This window comes from Cervus elaphus, chromosome 11 (genome assembly GCF_910594005.1).
Source record: "Cervus elaphus chromosome 11, mCerEla1.1, whole genome shotgun sequence".
NCBI classification, from domain to species: Eukaryota; Metazoa; Chordata; class Mammalia; order Artiodactyla; family Cervidae; genus Cervus; species Cervus elaphus.
The window spans coordinates 55,868,574-55,895,857 of record NC_057825.1 but is presented as its reverse complement, the minus strand read 5'-3'; the positions used below and the strand labels follow the sequence as shown (position 1 = coordinate 55,895,857).

At 53.1% G+C, this 27,284-nt stretch overlaps 1 protein-coding gene and 1 long non-coding RNA gene across 3 annotated transcripts in view; both read left to right on the top strand.

The window, feature by feature from the left end:
* POLR1A (RNA polymerase I subunit A) overlaps positions 1–24,309 on the top strand; it is an 84,136-nt gene extending 59,827 nt beyond the window's left edge. Inside the window, exons 17-34 of the mRNA XM_043917800.1 lie at positions 683–765; positions 881–1,039; positions 2,712–2,810; positions 3,795–3,947; positions 5,222–5,304; positions 5,747–5,912; positions 6,730–6,951; positions 8,063–8,277; positions 10,590–10,757; positions 11,745–11,880; positions 12,354–12,511; positions 17,323–17,449; positions 19,023–19,133; positions 19,746–20,045; positions 20,722–20,922; positions 22,160–22,277; positions 22,755–22,919; positions 23,296–24,309. Coding sequence (XP_043773735.1) covers positions 683–765; positions 881–1,039; positions 2,712–2,810; positions 3,795–3,947; positions 5,222–5,304; positions 5,747–5,912; positions 6,730–6,951; positions 8,063–8,277; positions 10,590–10,757; positions 11,745–11,880; positions 12,354–12,511; positions 17,323–17,449; positions 19,023–19,133; positions 19,746–20,045; positions 20,722–20,922; positions 22,160–22,277; positions 22,755–22,919; positions 23,296–23,396 — 2,765 coding nt within the window. The 3' untranslated portion in view covers positions 23,397–24,309. The remainder of the gene's footprint in view (positions 1–682; positions 766–880; positions 1,040–2,711; positions 2,811–3,794; positions 3,948–5,221; positions 5,305–5,746; positions 5,913–6,729; positions 6,952–8,062; positions 8,278–10,589; positions 10,758–11,744; positions 11,881–12,353; positions 12,512–17,322; positions 17,450–19,022; positions 19,134–19,745; positions 20,046–20,721; positions 20,923–22,159; positions 22,278–22,754; positions 22,920–23,295) is intronic.
* Positions 24,310–24,875: 566 nt separating this feature from the next.
* LOC122703526 lies at positions 24,876–27,060 on the top strand. Of its 2 annotated transcripts, none has more exons than XR_006343509.1 (2): positions 24,876–25,191; positions 25,278–27,060. It is a non-coding gene; the product is annotated as an uncharacterized LOC122703526 (long non-coding RNA). The 2 variants fall into 2 exon arrangements; XR_006343510.1 differs by having other exon boundaries at positions 25,223–27,060.
* The last annotated feature ends 224 nt before the right edge of the window (positions 27,061–27,284 follow it).

Here is a 27,284-nt window from a genome sequence, read left to right as displayed (position 1 = left end):
CCTTGACTGAGGGACTGTTGAGGTCAATAGCTCTCAAATGTAGACAGAAAGTAGTTCATTGAAAAATGAAGTGGGAAGACTTCCTGCCTAAGATGGGGAACTCCTTAGCCCTTTGAAGCCAGAGGGACAGGCTTCACTGAAGTGGCCCAGGCACTATTCCTTCCAGAGCAACAGAGAGGACCCTGCAGTGGTTGTCCCTGTCAGCCAGGCTTGGATGTGTCTGTGTGTGCTTGCCCACGGATTCTCACAGCTATATAGTGTGGTCCCTGCTGACATGTGATTTCTGGAAGTCAAAACTGGGATGTCTGCTTCCTCCCTCTTCTGTTTTCCTCAACCCCAGTTTTTCACCCAGAATGTCATCTTCACCTCTGTCCAATTCATCCAACGTGTTTTTTTGAATGGAGAACCTGTAGCTGGTGGCCAAGTATGGGACTTGGGCCTAGGTCAGCTTTCTACCTCTGTACCCGTGGGCTCAAGTTTGAGCCTTAGCTTTGTCATTTGTAAGATGATAAGCACTTAAGAGATGGTAGCAGTCTCTTTGAGGTGATGGGAATGTCACCATCATTATTCAGGTGCTCCCTGGGTGCCTGTCACCATGCCCCATGCCTTGACCTCACCAAGTTCACAACCTGGTGAGAAGTCAGGCCCGGTTGCATCCAAACTGGTCTGTTTTACTTCACAGGAGTAGAAGACATTTTGGTCAAGCCAAAGGCGGATGTCAGGAGACATGGGATCATTGAAGAGTCAACCCACTGTGGGCCCCGGGTGAGAAGGGCCTGGGGGATACCACTTGCCGCAGAGTCGGTCGGGCTCCAGCAGGATGGAGCCCACACCTTCCTCCCTTGCCTGCAGCCTCCAATGTTTCCTCTTTTAATCCTAGGCTGTCAGGGCTGCGTTAAACCTGCCAGAGGCAGCGTCATGTGATGAGGTCCGAGGGAAGTGGCAGGATGCCCATCTGGGTAAAGACCAGAGGGATTTTAACATGATTGACCTGAAGTTCAAGGAGGAAGTGAACCATTACAGCAATGAAATTAACAAGGTTAGTCCAGTGGCATGTGCATCTACCACCACCATTTTGAATGCTGTTTTGTTTTTTGTTTTTTCTAATTACATTTTGAGTCTCACTCTGGGCCTCTTGGAGCAATTTGACTGTTGAACAGCTGACTAGGTGAGACTCGAGATGGGGCAAGTAGAATTGATCACTTTGAAAAGCCAAGGGATTTGTACCCTCAGTGAGGGTCTGGAGAGGTCTTCCTTTGATTAATGCTGAGCATGAAGGCATTGCATTATTCTTTCTTTCTTTTACTTATTTATTTTTTGCCACGCTATCTGGCTTGCGGGATCTTAGTTCCCCAACCAGGGATTGAACCCAGGTCCTCGGCAATGAAAGCTCCTTGTCCGAAGCACTGGACCGCCAGGGAATTCTGCACTAGTTGTTGTTTTAAATGTTTGTATTTTAGGGTAATGGCCTTAAAGGGGACTGAAGAAAGTCTTTTCCAGGGGCCTCTGCAGGGTGGAGGGGCACGGTAAAGGATCAGCACCTCCAGTGCTGCGTGTGTAGGAGAGCTGGGGTGAAGGCCCGTGTTTGAATCCTGGCTCTTCCATGGACTTGCTCTGAGATCTCCGGCCTTGTGTGATGTGAGCGGTCTGAGCAAAGTGTCCTCCCCTGGGGCAGGGATGGGAGGAGCACCTGCCTCACGGATTTGCTGGCAGGATTCAGGAACTCATCTGCACAGTGTCCTGGGTGAGGTCTGACTTTCCCGCCAGTCCTCCAAAGCCCCACAGCTGAGAAAGGAGAGGGAGCCCCATTCTTGCCCCAGAGCTGGGACTCCCAGTCCTGCGGCTTGAAGGAGCCTGCCTGGCCCTCACCCTGGCCTCCTGGGCCTTGACACCCCACCCGAGGAGGAAGAGGGAGGACCAAGCCCAGCAGAAGTCAGTGTTTGCTGACTCAATTCTGACTGGCTGTCAGCAGACCTTGTTGGTACAGTTCCGTCCTTGCGAGGCGAGGTTCCTTCCAGCCTTCCAGCATTGCTCGAGAACGGGGAGGCTCAGCTTCCAGGGCTCAATGGGGATACTGCACGTGGGGCGTCATCTCAAGCGTCTCAGGATTACTGTGTGTCTTTTCCTCTGTCTCTTCACATCCACTTTGTTTCTCCTGTGTGAGGGTGGGTGTCTGCTTCCCAAGGCAGAGGCTTAGATAAACTCAGAGCCACCCCCCACCTCTCCACAGCATCTCCCCAATCCACCTGGGGGCTTTGGCTACTCTTCTGCCCCAGGAACTGAAGTGAAGCACCTGTTTGAACTTGGGCAGCATGTTGGCAGATAGGAGTATGACATGGGCACTGGTCATCATGGCTGCTTGTCTAGGGCCAGGCCATGCTCTGATGGGTAAGTTCCCAAGGGCACCACCTTAGGTTTTATTTTTAACCAGCTGCATTTCAGCATCACGAACTAAAGATGGTTGCCCCTCTGCATCTGCCTTCCAGCTTCCCGGCGGAAGTGTTGAAAGCATGGCACCCGGAGCCACTCTTTAGACCTCTTTCCAGGGCTTCCAGCCAAAAGGTTAATGCCGACAAGACTTCTCCTTAACCTCAAATGGAATCTGGCACTGCTCTCCAGATTCATAGTCTTAAGTGGGCTCCCCCATTTACCTTCTAAACCTGAGATTCCCAAGGAGGAGTCGCTGACTGATGTGTGTGTTCCATCCGCAGGCATGCATGCCCTTCGGCCTGCACAGACAGTTCCCAGAGAATAATCTGCAGATGATGGTGCAGTCTGGAGCCAAAGGTTCGACAGTGAACACCATGCAGGTGTGAGCAAAGGCGGGCTGGCTGCTTGGCAGATGACTGGGGTGGTTGTAGGGGGCACTTTTCAGATTTGTTTCTGTTTTTTAAAGAATCCATGTTCTATGCAAAGCGTGGCAAGTACTGTGCAATACAAAAATATATGTAGAAATCAGTACAGGAGCTAACCACTGTTAACATGCCAGTGTTGCAGACACATAGAGATGAGTATCCAGATGGTGTATCGTGTGTGTACATGTTAAGTCGCTTCAGTCGTGTCCGACTCTTCGCGACCCCATGGACTGTAACCCACCAGGCTTCTCTGTCCATGGGATTCTCCAGGCAAGAATACTGGAGTGGGTTGCCATTTCCTTCTCCATAGTGTATCATATAGATGCCTATTATAAATTTAGATACTGTATGGTTATATATTTTCATGTTGCAGTGGTATCACAATGATTTCACAAATCTTAGCAACTTTTTTTTAAATTTGATGATCTTGAGAGTGTCTAAGGACCATCTCATTGTTTGGTGAGTACAGAACAGTTGGAATGGGCTTTCAAGGCTTGAGGCCATCAGGAAGCCCTTTTGACTAAGTAAAATCCAGACACACTGCCCCCAAGAGCATCACTAGGCAGTTTCATTCTCTTTTGACCGGAGAATGTTCAGGATCACAATAAACTATTTTCTGCTCGTCTCAGTTTCCCCGTTAGGGAGGGTCCCTTTCAAGTATAACACGAGATTATTCTGAAACATGGCTGCTTTTGCAAAGCACTGTCTATTTCAACTGACCCCAAATATGAAAATTCTAATCAGTCAGTGAAAGGAAGATACAGTTATTTTCCTGAAACATCAGCTTTCCTGGTTCATTAAGAAATGTAGGTTGACCTTCAGGAACTCCATTTCCATGCAGTTTTTCTTCAAGAGCAGACGCTCCATCCCCTGCTGGGACAGAGCATCATTTAAGGCGTGTGTGGGTCTTCAGTTCCATCTGGGTTTCCTTTCTCTCAGATCTCGTGCCTGCTGGGCCAGATCGAATTGGAAGGCCGGAGACCCCCGCTCATGGCATCTGGCAAGTCGTTGCCCTGTTTCGAGCCTTATGAATTCACACCCAGGGCTGGTGGCTTCGTCACTGGCAGGTTCCTCACTGGCATCAAGCCTCCGGTATGTATTTTTTGGTTTTTCCTTTTGGCTTCCTCATTTCTATGCTCAGGAGTAGGAAGCCTATGACCTTCACCAACAGCTTTAAGCAAAGATAGTCAAGGAATAAATGCCACCACATCCTTGCTTACCCTCTAGATGCCAGGGGCCCCTGAGGACCGTAGAGCCACATCATGTTCACCTTCATAATGCCAGAGCCCAACGCGGTACCTGGCACATCGTGGGAGCTCGGGCAGGATTGCTGATGAGTGGGAAGATGAATAAGATCAGTCCCAGCTCGACCTCTTCCTGCCTCGTGCCTTCTCTCAGCCGGTTCTTCCCTGCCTCTGAGGGCAGCTGGGGACAGGGAAGCCTTTCCCAGAGTGCTCTCCATTGCCAAAAGGAGCATCGCAGAGATTTAGTTTACAAAGCTCCCCTAAGAGAGCCTCATGGCTCTTCCTTGACCGTGGGGAAACTGACCAGTTGTAGTAAATGCCTAGTTTTTCCTCCATCAACAATAGAACTCTCCCCTAAGAGAAAGGTTTTCTCCTCACACTTTGAGAAATGGTTTTTCGATTAGTGCTTTCTGTTCCCTAGTCCAGTGCATCTCTGCAAAGACGCCTCTTGTGGTCAGACAACTAAGTCTAGGTTGTGAAGAGGACTGACCTTTTGTGTCAAGGCCATCGGCTACTCCCAGGGCTTCTCTCTTGGTCTCACACAGACTCTCAGGTGGTTGTCCATGGCCTCTGGCAAAGGGTGGTGGAGAGCTGATGTAGACCAGAGAGTTCTAAACTCTGGCTGCGACCCCTAAGTGAATCATGAAACCGTGGTAAAAGATAGCAACTGGCTTTATGTGATGAAATAGAGTAGGGTGATAAAGAAGGCATCCGAGTGAGGGCTGGGGTTGTTTCATAAAGTTTCATAGTCTTAGCTTGAATCATGTATCCTTATCCACACATGTGTGTGGATGTATGTACATGTTTGCCGATCATTGTTATAAATGCATGTCTCATTGTGGAAGTTTGGAAAACACTACGTGATGAGGCAAAAGTGCTATTTCTGTTTGAAAAATGGAGGGTGACTCTGAGGATGGACTCTTGAGAATGAGAACTGGCCCTTCTCCTCTACTTGTACTTCTGCTCTCGGGCAGGATAAGACAGAGGTCACCGCACGGGAGGGCAGATGCCTCTGGCGTCATCAGAGCTGTCAGAGCTGCTGGGGACATTGGCCTGAGCCGCCCTCCAGGAAGCAGGCTGTCCTCACTGTGCCACCCCTGGACCTTCCCGCTTCTCCCACAGGAGTTCTTCTTCCACTGCATGGCTGGGCGAGAGGGTCTGGTGGACACTGCTGTGAAGACCAGCCGTTCCGGCTACCTCCAGAGGTAAAAAGCACCTGCCCTGCCACCTTTAGGTGGCTCAGCGTCCCAGGGTCCATTCAACCTCTGTCACTTTTTCACATTTTCATTGCCAATTCGCTTAAGCTCCCTTTGGGGAAAAAAAAAAACTTCTGAAAAGTAATCCATGGGTGTCCTGAGACAGAAAATAGCCAGTATTCTTCTCCTTCTAGAGGATTGGTCAGAGGTTTATAGGAAGGGCCTAGGCGTCAGCAGGCATGCCCTTTCCCGGAGAGTGACTGGGCAGGCAACCAGGGCTGGAGATGGGAGCAAGGGTTGCGCAGGGGCACGGGAGCCAGCCTGTCCTGGGGCTTGCTTGGCTGCAGAACAGCAGTCCCCTTTTCTGCCTCTGCCTTCCACCTGCACCATCAAAGGCTGCTCCAGGAGGTGGGAAGTCCCAGTAGGCACTGAGCGAAGGATCTCTGTACAGGTGCATCATCAAACACCTGGAGGGGCTGGTGGTCCAGTACGACCTGACAGTCCGCGACAGCGACGGCAGCGTGGTGCAGTTCCTGTACGGGGAGGACGGCCTGGACATCCCCAAGACACAGTTCCTGCAGCCTAAGCAGTTCCCCTTCCTCGCCAGCAACTATGAGGTAGTGTGCCGCCTTCCGGAGCCGGGGAGTGGCAGGGTAGGGCCTGTGTGGTGGACCTCCCACCCTGAGCTTTGCCACCCAATCAGAGTGACCGCTGAAAACTAGAGTAGGGAGAATTTAAAAGCACCAAGCAGTGAACGCCCTGGAACACCTGACTTGGCAGATGCTTCGAACAACTGCACTGTTGGGGGCATTTATGGTCCTAAACTCGAGTGCACTGTGGCTGCTGTCTGCCTGCCTCCTCACTGCTGCCTGGGCACACAGGGGCCCCTCTGCCCATTTTACAGCCAAGACAACTGAGTATCAGAGTTTAAGTGACGAACTGGTGAGGAGCAGGACTTGTTTCTGCACCCAGGCCCTCTGACTCACAAGCCCATCGTTTTCATTCCACGCCTTATTGGCCCAAGAGGGATCGTCAGCATTGGCTGAGCAGTCCCCCAGGTTTTGCAGTTTGGGAAACTGAAACTGACATGGCCTGTTCAAGGTCATGAGCAGGTGGTCAGATTGAAAGTTAAGGGCCAGCTCCTTTCACCCTGGTGCCTGTCCCCTCCTCCTTTCTTCCCAGAAATACCCGTGTTCTGGAAGGACTCTGAGTGTCAGGGTTTCTGCCCCGTGCCCTCAGCTGCTGAGACTGCCAGCTCCCGACTCTGGTTGGCATAGAGTGAGGCCCTGGTTAGCAGCGGGTGCTCAGCCCCCCAAGGGGCATCGTGAGGGCTCCACACGGGCCACCTCCTATGAAGTTGTGTGAGTTGTGTGACATGGCTTTTGTGTTACACCCTCACCTCTTCATTCTTGCTTGTGTGATCTGTTTGTCTAGGTGATAATGAAATCAAAGCATCTCCATGAAGTTTTATCCAGAGCGGATCCCCAGAAAGCTCTCCGTCACTTCAGAGCCATCAAAAAATGGCACAGCAAGCATTCCAACACCCTCCTGAGGAAAGGCGCCTTCTTGAATTACTCCCAAAAAATTCAGGCGGCCGTGAAAGCCTTGAACCTTGAGGGCACAAACCAGAACGGCCGCAGCCCCGAAACTTACCAGGTGATGCTGGAGGAGACAGGGGATCAGTGGGGTTGAGGGGATGAGGGGTGGTTTTCCTGGTGGAAGGTCCCGCCATGAAATCTAGCTTCATTCTCTATTGGCCAGGAAAAATGGCCAATATCAAATATCAATTTAAGGAGGGGAAATCTTTACAAAGAGTCCTCCCTGGTGGCTTAGAGGTAAAGAATCCACCTGCAATGCAGGAGACTCAGGTTCAATCCCTGGGTCAGGAATATCCCCTGGAGGAGGGCATGGCAACCCACTCCAGTATTCTTGCCTGGAGAATCCCCATGGACTGAGGAGCCTGGAGGGCTACGGCACATAGGGTCACAAAGAGTCAGACATGACTGAAGCGACTGAGCACGCATATCTACATCTTTACTAAGGTGTGGGCAGGGTTCCAGGCAGCTCACTAGGGCTGGTAAGTTGGGTTCCCCAGCCTCCCTGAGGACGTGAACAGTCACCAGGAGGAGAGAAGGTGGCCGTGGGCAGAGACCACGTGACAGGAGTCCTCAGTTGAGAGACTGGGGCTCAGAGACCCCTCAGGGTAGGGACTGGATGTCCAGCTTTACTCCTCCCTCTCTCCCCTCTTCTGCGATCTCCCACCTTCCAGGCATGGCTGAGCCAGGAGGCAGAGGAGCACTTGGAAGCGGTTGCTATGGGGCAGCTTTGGGGCATCAGGCGTGTGAAAGCCTGGACAGGGGACAGACGGGGATCAGCACAGTCACCTGGCTCATGGTGACTGTGTCCTTGTGGGCCTGAGGCAGCCCTGGTTTGCCTCTCATCCCAGGATGATTATTAATAACGTTCCATTTTATTCTACAAGTATCGCAGTTTGGAGAGTAGCTTACATGGTCACCCTGCTTGTGCTTGAAGGGCCACAATGAATGGCTCCTAGAGTCGTGGTCAAGCAGTACGCCCTGGGATGGATTCGGTTTCTCTGTGCTTCCAATGTCAAGATGGCTTTCCTGTGCTGTCAGATTTCTGTCTCTTTCCCATGCTGTCATTTGAAGCAAGGGCCTTTGATCTTCCTCATCCTACTGGACACCCCAGGAAGAGAAGCCCGTTCCTGGTGTTGTCCCACATAGCTGAGTCCTGTCCTTCCTTCCAGATGCTGAGGATGTGGGCTGAGTTAGATGAACAAAGCCGGAGGAAGTACCAGAAGAAGGCGGCTCCTTGTCCCGACCCCAGTCTGTCTGTCTGGCGCCCGGACATCTACTTTGCATCTGTGTCAGAAACATTTGAAAAGAAGATGGACGACTACAGCTGTGAGTGGGCAGCTCAGGCAGAGAGGAGTTACGAGAAATCAGGGCTTTCTCTCGACAGGTAATAACACTGACCTTTTGCACCTGCAGAGGGAGACTCTGCTTCTCTCAGGCCCTTCCCTGCCTACTCTGGCAGCCTCCTGGGTCTGAGACTTCCAGTAGGAGGGAGGGAAGTGAAACAGAGGGTGCCTTGCAATCCCTGAGGGCTGCGGGATGGATGAGAGCTTAGGCAGGAGTGCCTCCCCAACCTGGGCCAGGATGGAGGAGAGTGCTCTGCTGGGAAGGAGGCTTACATAGTGCCCATTCTCTTGTGTGTGGGATGGTAGGTGTGCCTCAGTGAGAGGCAGGAAGTCTGGTCAGCAGCTGCCAACCCTGGGACCTGGCACAGATCATCCTTTGCCCTATGACACCACATCTCAGTAAGGAGCTAGGTCTGATGATTCCAGTGACCCTTTGAGCTTCGAGTTTCAAGGCTTGGAGGAAGAAGGACCACATGGAGTCCCCAGCTTGGACTTGTTCACAGAAAAATAAAATGGGGAAAAGAAATTAATTAATATGAAAAATACTTAAAGTTTTGTCAGCTGTAAATTTAGTATGGTGTAATGTGATATAATACATTATATATAGCTCAAAGCTAATATAAATAACTGTAGTGATTATAAGTAGAATGTTAAGGAATTAATGAATGGCTCCTTGATCATTGCTGTCTTTGCATCTGAAGTAGAGTTTGAGCTTCCCATTCCCAGGTGGCTCAGTGGTAAACAACCTGCCTGCCAGTGCATTACAGGTTCAACTGCTGGATCGGGAAGGTCCCCTGGAGAAGGAAATAGCAGCCCACTCCAGTATTCTTGCCTGGAAAATTCCTTGGACAGTGGAGCCTGAGAGGCTACAGTCCATGGGGTTGCAAAGAGTCAGACACGACTTAGTGACTAGTGACTTAAGACAAGTGGGAAGCCAGACATGGACCAGCACTGAGCCAGAGTGAATTGAAAGGTGACATGTGCCCCCAGGGAATGTCTGCTGGGGCACTGGTCTCAGAGCAGTCATCAAGAGGTCCTTCCCGCTCAGTTCTCTTAGCCTGGCCTGCAGAGCTGGAGGCCTTAGATCATCTGCTCTAGCTTGGCTGCATGTCCTGCACCTGATGAAACCCTGCCAGATACACAGGGAGTCTGAGGGTCCAGGGAGTGGGACTGCGACAGGGGGAGGAGCAAAGACAGATTCTTGTCTGGAGGACCTGGAGTGGAGGGATAGCTGTCACTTTTTTCACCTTAAACAGGTTTCTCCAGCCAGGCCTCAGAGGTATGAAGATGCAGTGATAAATCACAGCAGGTTGTGGTTTAGCTGCCAACTGGGTTTTCCCTAAAAGAGCAAAGCCCTGATTCCCTTTTACCTTCCTCCCTGCCGCTCAGGATGCTGCCGTTTACTTTCAGAAGGACCACGTGGGTCCTCCCTCCAACTGTGCTGCATCAGGAGTGGCGCAGGCTTAGCCCTGGGGAGCATCACTTGGGTTCAGCGGGCTGAGATGGGGAGGCAAGTGTGCTTCCGTGACTCTCACAGAGGCTCTGTTAGCAAGCCTAGGGCAACCCCAACATATTTGAAGGTTTTTTTCTGTCAGGAATACTGATACGCACTCAAACCTCACTGGTTTGAAGTAGTGGGGGGAGAATACACATCAGGTTAGTGAAAAGTCTGATTTCTATTAATAAAAAGAACTTGTGTAGAAATGTAGTTTTATTACTTCCCTCTGCACTCACACATAATGTCCATTTTGTCTTGATTTATTGAGTCAATTCCTTGTCCTGTGTGCTGGGATCACACAGTGTTCCTGTGGCTGTTCTAAAAATAGGAAGAAGGGTTATTAGTAAGTTACAAAGGTTATAAAATCATATAGCATGCATACTTCCAAAATGGCCCATAGCCATTTGCACTAATTAAGAAGAGAAGCGCCCTACTCCTGCCTCCCCCACCCTATCCCCATGCTTGTTCCATGAACCTCTCCCCAGTTTGTACAGAGGGAGGTTTCAGCCCTCTACAAGCTGTCATAGCCAGTGGGGAATAAAGAATTAGCCAAGGGAAATGTGAACACTGAGTTCACAGGTTCCATGACATTCTCTGGGTAGACATGAGCAGTCTGAACGTGGACATCCAGAGCTTCAGCCACCCAGCTGGGCTCTGTGCTGCGTCATTTAGGACATGTCAGGGTCATTGGCAGGAATTTAAGGCTTAGAAGGACCATTTGCCTGGTAAAACAAGCCCAGAAGGAGAGAGAGGTATCAGGTTCACGCACCCTGCTCACAGGGTCTGTCATCAGCTCGTGACAGGCAGGTGGTGTCTGTGTCCCTGACCCCTGATGTCCCCCCACCCTGTTTCCAGTTTGAGGACTCTGCTGCAGCTCAAGTGGCAGCGCTCACTATGTGACCCGGGTGAGGCCGTGGGCCTGCTGGCCGCCCAGAGCATCGGGGAGCCCTCCACACAGATGACCCTGAACACCTTCCACTTTGCCGGCAGAGGCGAGATGAACGTCACCCTGGGCATTCCGAGGTGAGCTTCAAGGGTACATGGGCTGGGTCTGTCCAAGCCTGCTCCTGGGAAGGAGGGCATTTCATTATTGTGTGAAAATGTATGTGTGTGTGTGTGTGTATGAGTGAGAGTGTGTATGTATGAATGTGTGTGTGAGTGTGTATGAATGTATGAGTGTGTGGGTGAGGGTGTGTGTTAGTATGAATGTGAGAGTGTGGGGGTGTGTGTGTGTATGAATTTTTGAGAGTATGTGTATGTGAATGAGAGGGTCATCAAAGTGGGGGGCGGGGGTCAGGGTTGGAATTTCCGGAGCCCAACTGGTTTCTGCACTTGGATCCATGCCCAGGCCTCTCAGCATCTCCATTTAGCTCTCCACCAACTCCTGGATCCCAGTTTCCTGGAATGCTTGTGAAACTGCAGGCTCCCGGGGTCAGGCCATCTGGTTGCCCGGCTCCGGGGGCACCACTCACCTAGAACAGAATCCAGAGGGACCCCGGCTCTTCAGGTCAAAGTGTGCACCCTGCAGGATGATGGCTGCTGGGCCAGAGGAAAGAACAGGATCACACTCACCTGCCCAACCTGGCCGCTTTCTAGCTGAGTAACTCAGGCTTCTCAGCTTTCTCAGCCTTGGGGTTTGTGGGGAGGAGAAGGGCAGGGGCCACAGTGTGGTCTGGCCAGGCTGGCTCACGGAGCTGTGGCTGAGGCCTGGCCGTGGCCCTTGTGCCCAGTAGGAGCCTTAGCAAGCACTGTAAGTGAGGCACAGGTGATAGGAAGCAAGAAGACACAGCCCTGTCCTTGAGCCCACGCTTCAGTGGAGGAAGCTGACTGCAGAATCCCTTGCTGTCATACACAGGGCCAGAGCAGGGACACCCTGATCAGCGTATTTCCTCAAGATCCTAACGTCTCTTGCAGATGCTGAAAGAACTCCAGCATGTTGATGAGAAAGACTTCGCAAAATAGAGACTCCGGGTGCTTCTTTGGCTCAGATGTGCCCTTGTTCCATGACAGGTTACGGGAGATCCTCATGGTGGCCAGCGCCAACATCAAGACGCCGATGATGAGTGTACCTGTGTTCAATACCAAGAAAGCGCTGAAGAAAGTGAAAAGCCTGAAGAAGCAACTCACCAGAGTGTGTCTTGGGGAGGTAATGATCTCCTTCAGACCCAGCTGCGGGCGTTTTCCTGTGTCCCCTCCATCCATCCTCCCATCCGGGAAGAATGGCCTTTGTCAACTCTTCTGACCCTGGGCTCAGACTTCACCAGTGAGAGAGGCAGGCTTCCTCTGCCGGGTAACTGAGCAGGGGTGGGTCAGGAAGCTTTAAAAATAACCACTGGTTCTGCAGCATTCTTATGTGCCTTACAAATAAAGATACTTTCTGGGTTAACTTACCAGCCCCGCTTGAGCCCTCCCCCCACAGCCTCAGGCCCTTCTCAGGAAGTGTGACCTACAGGATGGGTTTCCCTCTCCCTACCCCGAGAGGGATTTACATCAGCAGCGCATATTTGAAACTTTGGGCTGTGGTCCCAGCCCCTGTGCCTGCAAACTCAGTTTTCCCACTTGTAATGCTCAGTCCCAGGCATGGGGCACACTGGGTCCTATCTGTCTGTCTGGTTCTAGGTGTTGGAGAAAATTGATGTCCAGGAATCCTTCTGTATGGGGGAGAAACAGAACAAGTTCCGGGTATACCAGCTGCAGTTTCAGTTCCTGCCACACGCGTACTACCAGCAGGAGAAGTGCATGAGGCCTGAGGACATCTTACACTTCATGGAAACCAGGTCAGGACTCAGGTCATTTGACTTTGACAGATTCTTATTGTATGACTGTCATCAACTGCGAGGGCTCCTGGCCACAGAACTCCTAGGGCCTGAGGGCTCTTGCCCAGACGATTCGCCCAAGGGAAGTGTTTAGGAAAGTGGGAAGTCCTGCAGCTTCATCTGGCTTGTGGGTATGACTCCATTGCTCTGCCTGCCTCTTGCTCTCTGGCCCATGAGTTCCATCTACTTGTATTTGGAGGATTTAAGGTGTAGGAGTCCATGGACCATAAAGAGAACAGAACTTTATCGGAGTGATGGTGCTATGATGTCAGACCAGCATGTGGTATTCATTTCTGTCATGATGTGGTTCCTAATACATTGATATTCTGTCAGGAAGGAGCCCTGTGCTAACAACATGCTGCTCTTAAACATAGTTCTATAACTGGGATTGACCTCCGGCTTTTTAAAATAATTTTATTTATTTATTTGTGTTGGCTGTGCTGGGTCTTGTCATGGCGCTTGCCTTTTGTCTAGTTGAGGCAAATGGGGGTTACTCTCTAGATGTGGCGCAGAGGCTTCTTATTGCAGTGGCTTCTCTTCTGTTGGAGCATGGACTCTAGGGCACTCGGGCTTCAATAGCGGCGTGGGCTCAGTAGTTGTGGCTCCTGGACTCTAGAGCACAGGCTCAATAGTTGTGGCATGTGGGCTTAGTTGCTCCAAGACATGTGGTATCTTCCCGGATCAGGGGTCAAACCTACGTCTCCTGCTTTGGCAGGCAGATTCTTTACCACTGACCCACCAGGGAGGTTCTACCTCCACCTTTTTATGGAGAAGATCTGGTTCCCTTCTGGTAGGGAGATTGAACATCCATTTTTCTCTCAAGTTAAGTCACTGTTAGACACTGGACAGCACGGTCTGGACACTGGACACAGTGCTGTTGCCCAGGATTCGGAAGGGGGTTTCCTGTCAGGGCTGGTGCAAGCCAACAAGAGCCAGCAAAGCACTGCTGACTTGCCAGCTGACCTTGGATGGTGGAGTGCAGACTCAAATGGCTGCGGGGGTTGGCAGGTAAGAAGGCCAGTGAGGCATTTGGGAGCCCCTGGCCAGCTGGAGAGCATGTCACCTGCCTCGAGAAGGCAGGAATGTGGGCCAGGGTGGCCAGACCTTCTGATTCAAAAAAAGTAATAAGAAAACTACCTCTCTTTTTTTTTTCCTGTCTTTGGTTGGTGGTGTTTTTTTTTCGCGTGTGTGCTTGCTCAGTCATTTCAGTCATGTCTGACTTCTTGGCGACCCTATAAACTGTAGCCCACCAGGATCCTCTGTCCATGGGGATTCTCCAGGCAAGAATACTGGAGTGGGTTGCCATGCCCTCCTCCAGGGGATCTTCCCGACCCAGGGATTGAACTCAGGTCTCATTATGTCTCCTGCGTTGCAGGAGGATTCTTTACCTCACCTTTAGCGTCACCTGGGAAGGCCTTGCTTGCTTTTACTTTTATAAATTAGTCTCTAATTTGTAAACATTGACAGCTAAGTCATATCTTTGTAAAAGCCTGTTGAGGCTCAACTAGATATGTTAACAGGATTTGGCCACGAACCCCTGGCCCCTGTCTTCAGTCTGGAGCAGCCCTCAGGTCTTCCGATGCTACTCAGAATCAAAGAACCAAGGGCAGAGTAGAGGCAGGATGTCCACCCACACAGTGATCCCACAAATATTTGCTGAGTGCCGCCCACTCGCAGGGCAGTCCTGGGAAGCGTGGCCAGGAGGGAGTGACTGTCTTGCCCAGGCCCTCTTCTTCCCTCTCACCTGAAGACTCGGGCTCGCTGCAGTCTGGCCCTGCTAAGCAGGTGGCGTGTAGGCTGGCCAGGGTTGTTTAGATGACCTTGGATGTGAGCTCAGCCCTTTGGATGGGGCAGCCGGCCGGGCCCTGGGGAGCATGTGCATCACCCCTCGCCAGGGTGGAGGACGCTCATTCTGTCAGGAGTGCTCTCGGAGTGCTGGGTCACGTCGCAGGAGACCAGACGCCAGCTCATTAATTAACTGGGAGAAACATCCCTCCCAGCATGCCACGTGTTTGTGCTGGCCAGGCAGCCCTTGTCTGAGAAACGGGAATTAGGATCACGTGGCCTCTTGAGAATTACTGAGAGCAGGCCGATCGGCCCTATTTCCATGCATCTCAGGTGTAGGCTAGTAAGTCACATGAGGTGTGCACCATGCTCTGCCCAGAGTTCTTTCTCTTTATCTTCATTTGGGGGATTGAAAATCCATCACTGTTTAAAAATTTCTTCTTGTTAGGGAGAGCCCTGACTTCTCTTCTCAGTGGTGAAATACTTAGTTGGCTCCTACTTTGCATTTGGTTGGAGCACTTGAAAAGCTGTGATGAACAAAGCCATGTGCCCTCACCCTTGGCGGAGCTACTCTGTGGCTTGGGCAGGCAGGGCTCAGGTGAGGGAGCGGCATGGGGGTGTGTGTGGTTGGGCTGCCTTTGGCAGGCCTGCCCCATGCAGACCATGCGGGGATGGGAATGTGCCTTCAGAAGGGTGACCACCCCCAGAAGCTCTTTCTTTTTTCTTCTTCTCCCCTTTTTCATCTCTCACCACATCTTTTCTGTCTCTCTTCCCTTTTCCCCCCTTTTTCTTCCCTTCCTTTGAATCATGAGACTTTATTTTTTTGACCTCACTGTGCAGCTTGTGGGATCTTAGTTCCCCAACTACGGGGATTGAACCCACAGCCCCTGCAGTGGAAGCATGGAGTCTCAACTGCTGGACTGCCAGGGAAGTCCCTCATGAGACTCTTTTTCCATAAATGGGAGAGGAAAAAGATAGACACACTTGAGGTCCTTCCCTAATGGAGACAAATAAGCCATGAAGCTCCCCTAATTATTCCTCCTGGCGCCCATCCCTTTGGGTGTGTGTGTAAATGATTCAGAAGGCAGGCTGGGGCTGTGAGGTAGGAAGGATACTGAGCTTGGAGGCAGGAGGTGAGTTCCGACCTCCGGTCCCCAGCTGTGTCACACCAGTTGGCTTCTGTGAGGCTGACCTTGCACACGGCAGGTGGTGGAGCTGTTGGCAGGCGCCTTCGGAAACAGCCGAGAGTCATGTTCCCTGTGGTAATTAATTCATGTGGGAGGGAGGTTTCTCCACTGCTGCCCCCGTCCGGCTCCACCTCAGTCACATTCTGACAGATGGTCTTCACAGAGTGATCACTGTGGGCCTGCAGTGGACTGACTGCGCCCTGACTCTGGGCGTGTGGCGGGAGTGGTCCCCACAGTCGCAGATGAGGTCAAGACCCTCGTCTGTCTCTCTCCAGACTGGCAGAGCGGAGACCTGAACCTGTCCTTTCAGAAGCGTCTCTTCCTCCCTCTCTTCCCAGTTGATTATATCTTTCTAAAGTCAAGCCGGGCATCTCCCTATCTGGCCCTCTCATTCCTGTTCCTCCTGCCTGGTGACCAGGCTTTTTCCTGGATCAGTGGGTAAGGAGTCTTCCAAAGGCAGAAACCTCAGCCAAAACCATGTACAGCTTTAAAAAGTTGGGGGGGAATTGGGAGGGAGAGTAGCAGTCTGTTGCTTTTACTGGACAAAATAGTAAACATGTGACCTGCCCACTCCTCCAGTTAAGGCTCTGAGTGCCTGTCTTTTCATCCTGGCTTTGCCCCTCGGGCTGGCATATGGCAGGCACATTGCAGATGCTCAGAGAACACAGGCTGGCTGGCTGGGCAGATGAGGAACTGATAGTTTATATAATTAAAAGCAGTCTATGTGGTGTGCTGTTATAGCCTGACTCAGAAGACAGACAAGAGGATATATGAGGAAAAGAGCAGGGGACAGGAGACAGGGCGGGTGACGAATAGATAACCCAGGAGGAAGGGGCCACGAGAGGCCTGCTGGGCTCTTTCTGCCTCACGTTAGTCCTTTTAAATTCCCTTGGTTCTGAACAGTTGATGGGCTTCCCTGGTGGCTCAGTGGTAAAGACTTTAGCTACCAATCGAACCCGTGGGTCGGGAAGATCCCCTGGAGAAGGAAATGGCAACCCACTCCAGTATTCTTGCCTGGCTATGGACAGAGGAGTCTGGAGGGCTACAGTCCATGGGGTCTCAAAAGAGTTGGACAGGACTGAGCAACTAAACAACCACCACCACAATCTGTCGACATGATTTACTACCACAAAGTACGTTACCACTGCCTTGGAGATTCTGATAAGCTCTTCCACATCTTAGTTCTCTCATCAAATCGTCAGGGCTCCCACACCAAGGAGACAGAAGTTGTCAGCCCCAAGCACTTCCTGGAGAAGCAGTAGGTGGGCTGGGGGCAGCCCTGGTCCCAGCCTTGATGTCCCTCCTACTGAAGGCCCTGCTATACTAGTTAGATGGACCCACGCAGCACCAACAACTGTCACTTATTGAGCAGCCAGCCTACCAGGCCCCATGACAGGTTTTGGTGGACGTGGGGGTGTTTCTGATCCCTAAAGCAAGATTGCCTGACACCCACACTTTCCAGACAAGAGAAGTAAAGTTCAGGAGATCATCGGTGGTGACTGAGGCCATGCCTCTCCTGGGAATGGCCCAGGAGATCATTGGCGGTGATCCAGGCCATGCCCCCTGCGAATGGGGGAGCACACTTTCAGCCCTGCCATTCTGATGCACAGTATGCCCCGACCCAGAAATAGCAAGAGGGGAAAAAATGAGCTGACTGGAGAGGCAAGGTCTCTGTCTCCTGAATCAGTCCCCAATATCACCTCAAGTGGGCGAAGCCCTTAGAGCATCTTATCCCCGCAGTGAAGGAAGAGTGGAGATGCTGGTACTGAACGGGGCTGCGGGGCTTTCTTCTCATTTTAGATTCTTTAAAATTCTGATGGAAGCCATCAGGAAGAAGAACAGTAAAGCATCGGCTTTCAGAAGTGTGAACACGCGGAGAGCCACCCAGCGGGATCTAGACAATGCTGGCGAGTCGGAGAGGAGTCGGGTGAGCGAGTCCCCCGGGGGCCCCTTGGGGACCATCACAGGGAGGTCCAAGGCTGGAACCCCCTTAGGGTGGCAACTCACTGAGTCTGGTCTCCTGGGGTGGCTCTGACTGTTTTCAGTGCTCCTTGCACCCCTTCCTAGGGTTGGCCCCTCTTTCTGCTTACCTTGGCTTGTGTGTGTGTGGCCACATAGCATGTGGGGTCTTAGTTCCCTGACCAGGGATTGAACCTGTGCACCCTGCATTGGGAGCATGGAGTCTTAACCACTAGACCACCAGGGCAGTCCCTTACCTGAGGATTTATCTGCTGCTCTGAGTGCCGAGAAGCAGGGTTTCCTTCTTGGGTGTGGAGGGCCACGGAGGGGAGCTGCCGCTGGCAGCATGGCCTGCCTCGCCCAGGGTGCAGGCCCCAGCTCATCCATCTGTCTGCTCTCAGGGCCCCCTCTCCTCTGTAGGTAATTTTTCTTTATCCTGAGGACAGACTCAAAGTAATGATACCTACTAGACTTTTGGAAGTTTTCTGTTTTCATTGGCTCTGCCTTTGACTTTCCACGGCCAGATGAACTGAGACTCACAGAGTACCGGGCAGGGACCAGGGAGGCATTCTGAAGCAGGAAAGTTAGGCTCCAGTGATGGAAAAGGAAGGAGCCAGGGGGAAGCCATTGGAGGCAAAATAATCCAGGAATGATTATACCTTATCTGGGTCAGGAAGATCCCCGGAGAAGGGAATGGCAACCCACTCCAGTATTCTTGCCTGGAAAATTCCATGGGCAGAGGAACCTGGCAGTCTACAGTCCATGGGGCTGCAAAGAGTCAGGCACAACTGAACGACTAAGATATACATACATCTGCCCAGAGATGCAGAGGCAGTGTGGGGCCAGCTCCCTGGGTCTTGTCTGAGCCAACAGTTGGCTGTGCTCTACTTGGACAGGTGCGATGAAGACTGGTCCCATCCTTTTCCAGCTCCATGGTTTCAGCTATGACACCTCCTCTCTCTGGGCCTGTCTCCTCATCCCTAAAATGAGGGTCCAGCCTAGACAGAATGCCAGGTCTTCTGCCCTGGAGTCTACCAATTGCAATGTCTTTGGAAGGCTGCCCAGTCTTAATTCTTAAATCACCCAGAAGGAGATCATAAAGAACTAGGTGCCAGGGTCAGGAGAAAGAAATAAATATTTAGTTTCTAAAATGCCAAGGTAATTCTTTCTTTTCATCTCCACCCATAACATAAATACTTGGAACAATATTAGCACCATCTTCTTTATGACTTGGAAAGCCTTTGCACTTTTTTTTCCTTCTTAATACAAGGTTTTATGAGTGGTATGTGTAAAGATTTAGGCTGAAGAGAAGGAAATATGGAATCCACGAGTGGGTAGGTGGGTGGAAGGGATGTAGATGGAATTGGGAAGGTGGTAGGTACTGTGTGATGAATGGATGGGTGAGAGGCATGTGGGTGGCTGGATGGCTGAGTAATGAGACAGGCAGGTGGATGGGTGACCAGTTTGGTGCATGGATAGATGGAATCACCAGGCACGTGGTGTTGGAGCTCATGTTTCTCTTCCTTGTCCCGGAACCCCAGGGAGGGCAGGAGGGCGACGAGGAAGAGGAGGGGCGCATTGTGGACGCTGAAGCTGAGGAGGGAGATGCTGACGCCTCGGATGCCAAACGCAAGGAGAAACAAGAGGAGGAGGTGAGGGACCTTTGGCCGAGGTGACACCTCTGTCACACCTGAGGGCTCCCCCCCGGTGCTTAAGGTCATGCCTCTGCATCAGGCTGGAACCATAGGGAACCTTGAAGCAAAACCAGCCTGCCTAGCACAACCACTCGATGGAGAAGGCAGTGTTCATGGGGTGGCGCATAGGCAGCAGCTGGCCCAGGGCTGCCCTTCAGGACCGGCCATCCCTGTACCTGAATCAAACTGGGGGAGCCCCGAGGCCTTCGGGAGGGAAAGTCAGGCCACCTTCTGTCTTTCCCGTGAAAATGCGTCCTTCCCCTTCCCCCTTTCAGTCCTTTACCACCACGATTGCTGCCAGGACAGAGGGTGGTGTGGAGGGGCCAGTGGGGCTCCCAGGTGAGAGAGCTGGGGTGGGGGCGTACAGCTCCGAGGAGAGGGCCCTGGGACTGAGGTGCTGGCGTCCCGAGGGGACAAACAGAGGGCAGAGGCCGGGCCAATAGAGCCGGTGGGGCTGAGGTTGGCCAGCAGGTGAGAGCTCTTCTTGGGGTCGGGGGACTTGTTCCGCAAGGTCAAGTTCAGGTCACTGGTCGGGCCCCAGTGATGTGGCCTGCCCTCCGTCCCCGCCAGGTCGACTATGACAGCGAGGAGGAGGAGGAGAAGGAGGAGGAAGAGGAGAAGGAGGACGAGGACGGTCAGGAGGAAGGGGCCGGCCTCAAAGAAGGCGTTCAGCAGGAGCAGGAGGAAGGCGGCTGGGTCCCCGAGGAGAACTCGCTCCCCAGCGCCCCCCTGACGCGGCCACAGAAGCGCGCCCGAAGCCGGGAGCCCCAGGGGGCCGAGGCGGTGGAGCGCCGGGTACAGGCCGTGCGCGAGTGCCACCCATTCATAGAGGACTACCAGTACGACACACAGGGCGGCCTGTGGTGCCAGGTCAGTGCCCATGAGGGGATCAGTCAACCCCAGGTCACAGCCCCCTCCTGGGCCCACTCACTCTGACTTTCCAGTAAGAGCATGTGGGGGTCCGAGCCATCAGGCCCTGTAGGTACTTTCACGTGGGAAGGGAACTTCAGTACAACCCGTGTGTTGACGCACATCACAGAGGCCGGCAGACGCTGCATTCCTCACACCACCTTTCTGCCTGGTCATCACTTCCAGGATTGCAGTGTCCCTGGAAGGCTCGCTGGTCTGGATGCCTAGACGTCTACACATAGACTGGCTTTAGTCCTTTTCTTTGATCCAGTTCAGTGATTCGTAAATGGTAGCACAGATGCGAGTCATTGACCAGGATTACATATACAGAGGGATGTGTGTTACGCTTTGTGGTCATTGAAAGGATATCAAGGGTGATGTTAAATGGAGGTCATGTTGAGTGGAGGTGATTTTCACTGACGACATCTGTGAAAATGGTGCTCTGCCATTTTCACCTCAGTCTGTGGGACCGGACGTGGCTGCCATGTGGTCATTAAGTCAGCCCATGTTGACATGGGAAGCCAAGTCCACCGCCCAGCTTGCCCCAGTGGGGCTCTGGAGGGGTCTCTTAGGGACCCTGAGTGGTGTGGGGCTGGGTCAGCCCTGTCTCCTGGCTCAGCTTTCCTTCCTCTTGCAGGTGACACTGAAGCTCCCTCTCATGAAGGTCAACTTTGACATGAGCTCTCTGGTAGCGTCCTTGGCCCAGGGAGCTGTCATCTATGCAACCAAGGGTATCACAAGGTGCCTCCTGAATGAGACCACCAACAGTAAGAACGAGAAGGAGCTTGTCTTAAACACAGAAGGAATCAACCTCCCAGAGCTGTTCAAGTATGCCGAGGTGCGTGTCTCCTCAGGGTTGCCTGCTGTCCTGCGGATGGGTCCTCATGCCAGCTGAGGCTCCAGCCGCTCTGTCCTGGCCCTTCCTGGGCTATTCACGCTTCTAACCCAGGGTCCCCAGACCAAGTCTGCAGCCTGGGCCACCTCTTGGGGATCTCCAGTGCCCATGAGCCTAGTTAAGATTTGCAGAACAAAACCTGCTTAACTTTACTGAGCCCAGAGTTTCCCACATTAATTTGCATGCAGTTTCTTTTCTTTGAAATGAAAACCTCCGAACATAGACTTGTAAGAAATAGTTATACTGAGTGCTGGCTGGGGAGCTGCTTGATTTATCTGGTGAAGGGGGCCCCAGGCCTCCACACCCAACAGAGTCCTATGTATCCTGTTCCCCCTGCTTCCCAAGCGCACCCACCCTTTCCTCTGAGCTCTCTCTTGCTTCCTCCCGGTTCACCTCATCTCCCAGAACCTTCTGAGATGCTCTCAACCCCCAGGCACAAGTTTTCCCCACTGCATTCCAAGTTGCTGGGACCAGCCCGCTCTTCTCTCGTCTGCACTAAGCTGGCAGGGCCCTCCAGCCTCACACACATCCTCCCACAGCATTGCCCCGCACACGCCCCACCTCTGCCCGGAGCCTTTCACTAGCTACTTCCCCAGAGGACAGAGTGGGAAGGGCTCAGGCCTCCCCAGCGTCAGCCACTGACAGGGTGCACTCGAGTCAAGCCCGTGGGATTTGTCTTAACAAGTCCAGGTGACCCGCCAGGGTCTCTGCTGTCTCCTGTGGGGGTGACATGCCCTGGCACACAGCCACTGTGAGCCCTGCCCCGGGATGGCTGAATTGGAGCTTCAGGCCCCTGGTGAGGCCTGGCAGGCCCCCGTGCCCAGGGAAGGAAATTGAATCTCTGCCAGGGAACTTGCCTCACCTACCAGCAGACCCTCCACCCTCGGAAACAGGTCTCTCTGTTATACAAACACCTTTCTTCCTCGCTCTGAAAGTGGGCAGCGAATCATCTCTCAGCCCTGGCTGATGGTGAGAGAGACCCTGGGCCCAGCCAGCATGCTGTTGGCTGCTCTGCTCACATCACTCCTTAGGCTAGTCCTGGACTGCCTCACGCCCACTTTGTCATCAGCTGCACCCGAGCACGCCAGCCGAGGAGGCAGCAAGGCCCAGGGGTAGGACATGTCCACAGGAGGGAGCAGAAGGCAGGGCCCTCCACACCGACCCCTCCTGCCTCCCCCAGATCCTAGATCTGCGCCGTCTCTATTCCAACGACATCCATGCCATGGCCAGCACGTATGGCATTGAGGCCGCACTGCGCGTGATCGAGAAAGAGATCAAGGACGTGTTCGCCGTATATGGTGAGAGGGGATGCGAGTGGCAGGCAGGAGGCCCCGGGGTGCCAGTCTAGATCTTCAAGGAGCTGAAATATGGGTGCAATGAGGGTGGAGCCCACAGGAGACCCTCAGGGCCCCCATAAAGAATCGTCCCTTGTGTATCAGTCTTGGCAGTCCTGTCCCCAAGGCCTCCCCACCCCCAGCATGTTTCTGATCTTGGCCTCAGAGGGAGAGTCTCTTCCTCACCTCGCCTTCAGGATTTCAGTTCCCAGAGGCACACAGTATTGAGGCGGCTCGTGTCCTGCAGGGCTGCTGCCCACGCTGCCAGATGCAGTCGTGAGGCCCGGGGACACAGGGCTGCCCACCGAGGTCGGGTCAGAGAGCTGAGTGAGTAGGTAATGGAGCTGGGTTGCCGGGAGCCCTTGGGTTAGGTGACGCTGCTCCCCCCCACCCCCTCTTCACTGCTGAACCCCTATCCTGTTGTTGCCACCCCTGTGACAGGCATCGCCGTTGACCCCCGCCACCTCTCCCTGGTGGCTGATTACATGTGCTTCGAGGGCGTTTACAAGCCCCTGAACCGCTTTGGGATCCGGTCAAACTCCTCGCCACTGCAGCAGATGACGTTTGAGACCAGCTTCCAGTTTCTCAAGCAGGCCACGCTCATGGGTCAGTTGTGGGCACGTCCTTGGCCTTCCCCAACCCCGCGTGAATCTCTTCTGGGCAGACAAGGCTCATCCCTCAGGCACCCTTCCACAGCCTCACACTTCGGGGAGAGCCTGGGCTGTCACTACAGGAAGCGCTAGGGGGTGGGCACCAGACTGGAAGGCCGCCTCTGCCTTTTGGAGGAGAGGGGAGGGTCTTCCTCTCTTCAAAATGCAGAAGCAACGCGGCCTCGTTCCCACCAGGCCCCAAGCTTCAGAACCACCCTCGTGACCCTGGAGGTACCCTAACTGCCAAGCCTCTTGCTGAGTGCCCCCCACACCCGTCTCTTCTCCTCCCATCACCCCCAGCTACACCTCACAAGCGCTCTTGTGTCTCCCAGGATCCCATGACGAACTGAGGTCCCCATCAGCCTGCCTCGTGGTCGGGAAGGTCGTCAAGGGTGGAACCGGCCTCTTCGAGCTCAAGCAGCCACTGAGATAGCGCCCCCTGTGCACCGGCCCGCCCGTCACAGGAGAGAACCGGGAGACCAGGGTCCTGGGCAGTTCACAGTGACGGCACAGGGCCTGGCAGTGACTTTGGGGGTCCAAAGAGCAGCTGGCCTTTGAGCTGAACTGAGATTACCTGGGAAGTGGACAAGTTGCTTATCCTCACCCCTTCCCATCTCAAGATGTGAATGAAGCCCTTACCAGATACCCCCCAGACCCTCTACCCATGGCCCAAAGTGGCCGGACCTCCCTCTGTGCTGCAGAACACCTCGGAGGTGGAACCCCCGGACACCCCAGGGAAGCGAGGTGAGGTCTCAGTGCTGTGAGCAGCCAGTGACTGCAGGCAGGCTTCCTGGGGGCTCACAACGGGCAGAGCACTGCTGCCCCTTGTCCTGCTTCTGCTGGCTGCACCAGCCCCCTGGGACAGAGTTCTGTAAGAGTCACTCCTGAGGCTCTCTGGATCAAGCACAAGATGATAGAGACCTCTCCCCACCCACTTTCTATGCCTGGGGTGTGTGGCTTCACACCCCAGCCGGTCAGATCGGCCCTGAGCCTGGGGCAGGCCTCTCCGGAGCCCCAGCAGCTCACCCCAACATGAAACCGTGACTCCCCAGCCGGGCTGCACTGTTGGAGGGAGTGGCCTGGCTCTCTTTCCCTAGCTCTGCTCTCAATCCAGCACTGAGGCCTGTGTCTCTCTGTAGGATCGGCCCCATCCGGGGTCATACAGGCTCCCTTGACCTCTGGTACCAGCAGCATGGGGCCCTGGCATGAACAGAAAAGTCAGAGGGCTTGGACCCAGGCTTTGTAGAACCAGAGGCTGTTTCTATTTTTGTCTAATGTTATTCCAACTCAGGCTGAGTAATAAACATTGCTGGAACCAGCATCGGGAGGAGAAACATGGAAAAGACTTCAGGCTTTTGGTTTTGTTCTTCTTGGCTCTTTGGTTTATGGTTTCTGCGTTGTGATTTGAGAGCCCAGGACTGGAATTACTCAGCGCAGTCACAGCTCAGGTTCCTCTTCCTGTTTTTCTGGCAGAGGGTGTGGAAGGAGAACTCAGCCTTGGCAGCCTCCCCCTCTGACCCCAGCCAGTCCCTTCGGTGTCCCCCTTCCATAACCAGCTTCTAGCCCTGAGGCCAGGGGAGCAGAAGCTGGTGGGAAGGAGCGATGGCTGGGCTGGGAGGGGAGGCCTTGTCTGAGAGGAGTGACCACGCTGCTCCCTCCAGACACATGATGACCAGACTCAGCCCGTGTGTCTTGCACTGGCACCAGGGGAAATCTGGCAGAAACAGGACTCCCCTGGGATTTCCCTGATGATCCAGTGCTTAGGATGCTACTCTTCCACTGCAGGGGCCGCGGGTTCAATCCCTGGTTGGGGAACTAAGATCCTGCATACCCCACATGTGTGTGTGCTTGGTCGTGTCTGACTCTTTGTGAGCCTGTGGACTATAGCCCACCAAGTTCCTCTGTCCATGGGATTTCCCAGGCAGGAATACTGGAGTTGGTTGCCATTTCCTTCTCCAGGGGACCTTCCTGACTCAGGGATGGAACCCGAGTCTCTTGCTTTGGCAGGCAGATTCTCTACCACTGAGCAACAAGCATGAGTCTAATATGAGCAGGGTTGAGAATCACCAACTTATTAGAATAAGCCCTGGGTTGTGCCAAGTCACAGCCTGCATCCCCTCTAATTGGTGAGTTGACTTCTCCACATGAGTCAGACACCTGATTTCCCCACAAAGATCTTAAGGTCTAATATCTGCTCTCAAGAAGCAGGTGTGTGTGTGTGTGTGTGTGTAAGGTCTGATACCTGCCCTCAAGAAGCAGGTGTGTGTGTGTATGTGTGTGTGTGTAAGGTCTGATACTTGCCCTCAAGAAGCAGGTGTGTGTGTGTGTGTGTGTGTAAGGTCTGATACCTGCCCTCAAGAAGCAGGTGTGTGTGTGTGTGTATGTGTATGAGATGAAGCTCTCATGGTGTCAAGAACACAGTGTGGTTCAAAGGACGCCTTGATTGGCTCTACCTGGAGCCTCAGCAAACAAAGAGGTGGTGATGCTTCTGGCCAGAAAGCAAGAGGTTCGTAGCTGCCTCTCAGCCCAGCACATCAGGGCACCTGCTCGCTCAACTTACAAGTTCCTAGCAGCAGGGCTCCTGCAGGGGCAGGAGGAGGGGACATGAGCAGCAAGTGTTTCTAGAAGCAGCTCTGAGAAGTTCCCTTTTAAAAAGCTAAGCTTGAATTACTGAAAGAGAATCATGCCTTGAGTTCTTTAAGCAGCTCCTCACTTTTCCCTGGAGAAGTAATCAAGAGCTCTGTTGAGTTCAGACAGTCTGGTTTGTTCACAGCCCCAGGGAAAGGCCAGAACCTGGTACCAAGAACAGGGCTGAGCACCTCAGCTCACCTGGGCTGGGCTTGGGTGTCCCTGGAGCTGCTCAGCACTTAAGCAGTTGCTCTTCTTTCCCCCTCCTTCCCTCATCCTGCACTCACCCAATCTTTTTTTTGGATGTGCTATCTTTCCATTCTGCATCTTTCCATGGTTATCTTTTTTTTTTTTTTTTTAAGAAAGAAGTGGCAAGCTTCCCCAGTGGCTAAGCAGTAAAGAATCTGCCTGCCAATGCAGTAGACTCCGGTTTGATCCCTGACTCGGGAAGATCCCCTGGAGGAGGAAATGGCAACCTACTCCAGTATTCCTGCCTGGAGAATTCCAAGGACAGAGGAGCCTGGCGGGCTACAGTCCATAGAGTCACAAAGAGTTGGACAGACCTAAAGCAGCTGAGCACAACAGGTTGTTTATTTTGTCTTTCTGACTGCATGCCGGCATGCAGGGTCTTAGCTCCCTATTCAGGGATCAAACCCATGCCCCCTGCGGTGAAAGCTCAGTGTCCTAACCACTGGACTGCCAGGGAATTCCTCCACACATGCAATCTTGATGCCCACTGCACCAGGCTCCCAAAGATAGGGGAAGTACACAGGCCCTGCTTTCACAGAGCTCAGTGTCTAGGGCCCCAAACTGACAAGCACATGGGAAATTCAGACTGTGACCCAGCCAGAGGCTGAGGAAGTCACGAGGCAGTGCATGAACATGCTCCCTGCCCTCCCCTGCCACTCTGGGTGAGGCCCTCACCCTCGCAGCTGGCTTTGGGGTGAAGCCAGAGTGGGAAGGAAAAGTGAGGAGGCGCTTGGGTGCCCAGAAACAGAAGGGAGGGGAATGAGAAAGAATCAGAAGTCCAGTCATCACCACCCTCCTCATGCACCCAGTCTCACCCCAGCTCCCCCACGTTCTCCCTCTGTGGTTCAGCCCCGCCCCCCCAAGCCTTTCTTTGCAAGTGGCAGTCAACCCTGTTCAGAGGTCAGGCATCCACTGACCACTACTTTCCACACTGGCTGCCCAGCACTGTTATCTCAGGGAGCCAAGCCAGCCGGAAACCACAGGCCTCGGGTCTTCTTCTCTGATCCATGGTTCTTGCCTGGAAACATGAACTTGAAGTGCTGGTATATTGAACCAGTCAAACCTCAAGAATTGAGCTGAGCAGCATGGCTGTGTTTCAGGCAAGAAACTAAGCTGTGAAATCAGACTCCTGGAATCTCGGGACCTCAGTTGGCCTCTCTGTGCCTCAGTTTCCTTATCTGTAAAACAGTGATTAAAATTAAATCAGTGTTCATAAAAGCACATGTGGCTTTAAATGTTTACCTATATAGCAAGTGGTTTTGTAAGTGGGCTTGGGGGCCCCCTGGACATTTGGCCGTGTCATCTTTGGTCATCACCGCTGGAGAGCAGGGGACGCTACTGTTATCTATTGGGTTGGGGCCTGAGATGCTGCTACGTAGCCTACAATCCAAGGACAGTAAAGAATTACCCCCCACTTTCTGCTTGCTGGTGGACTTACCTGGTG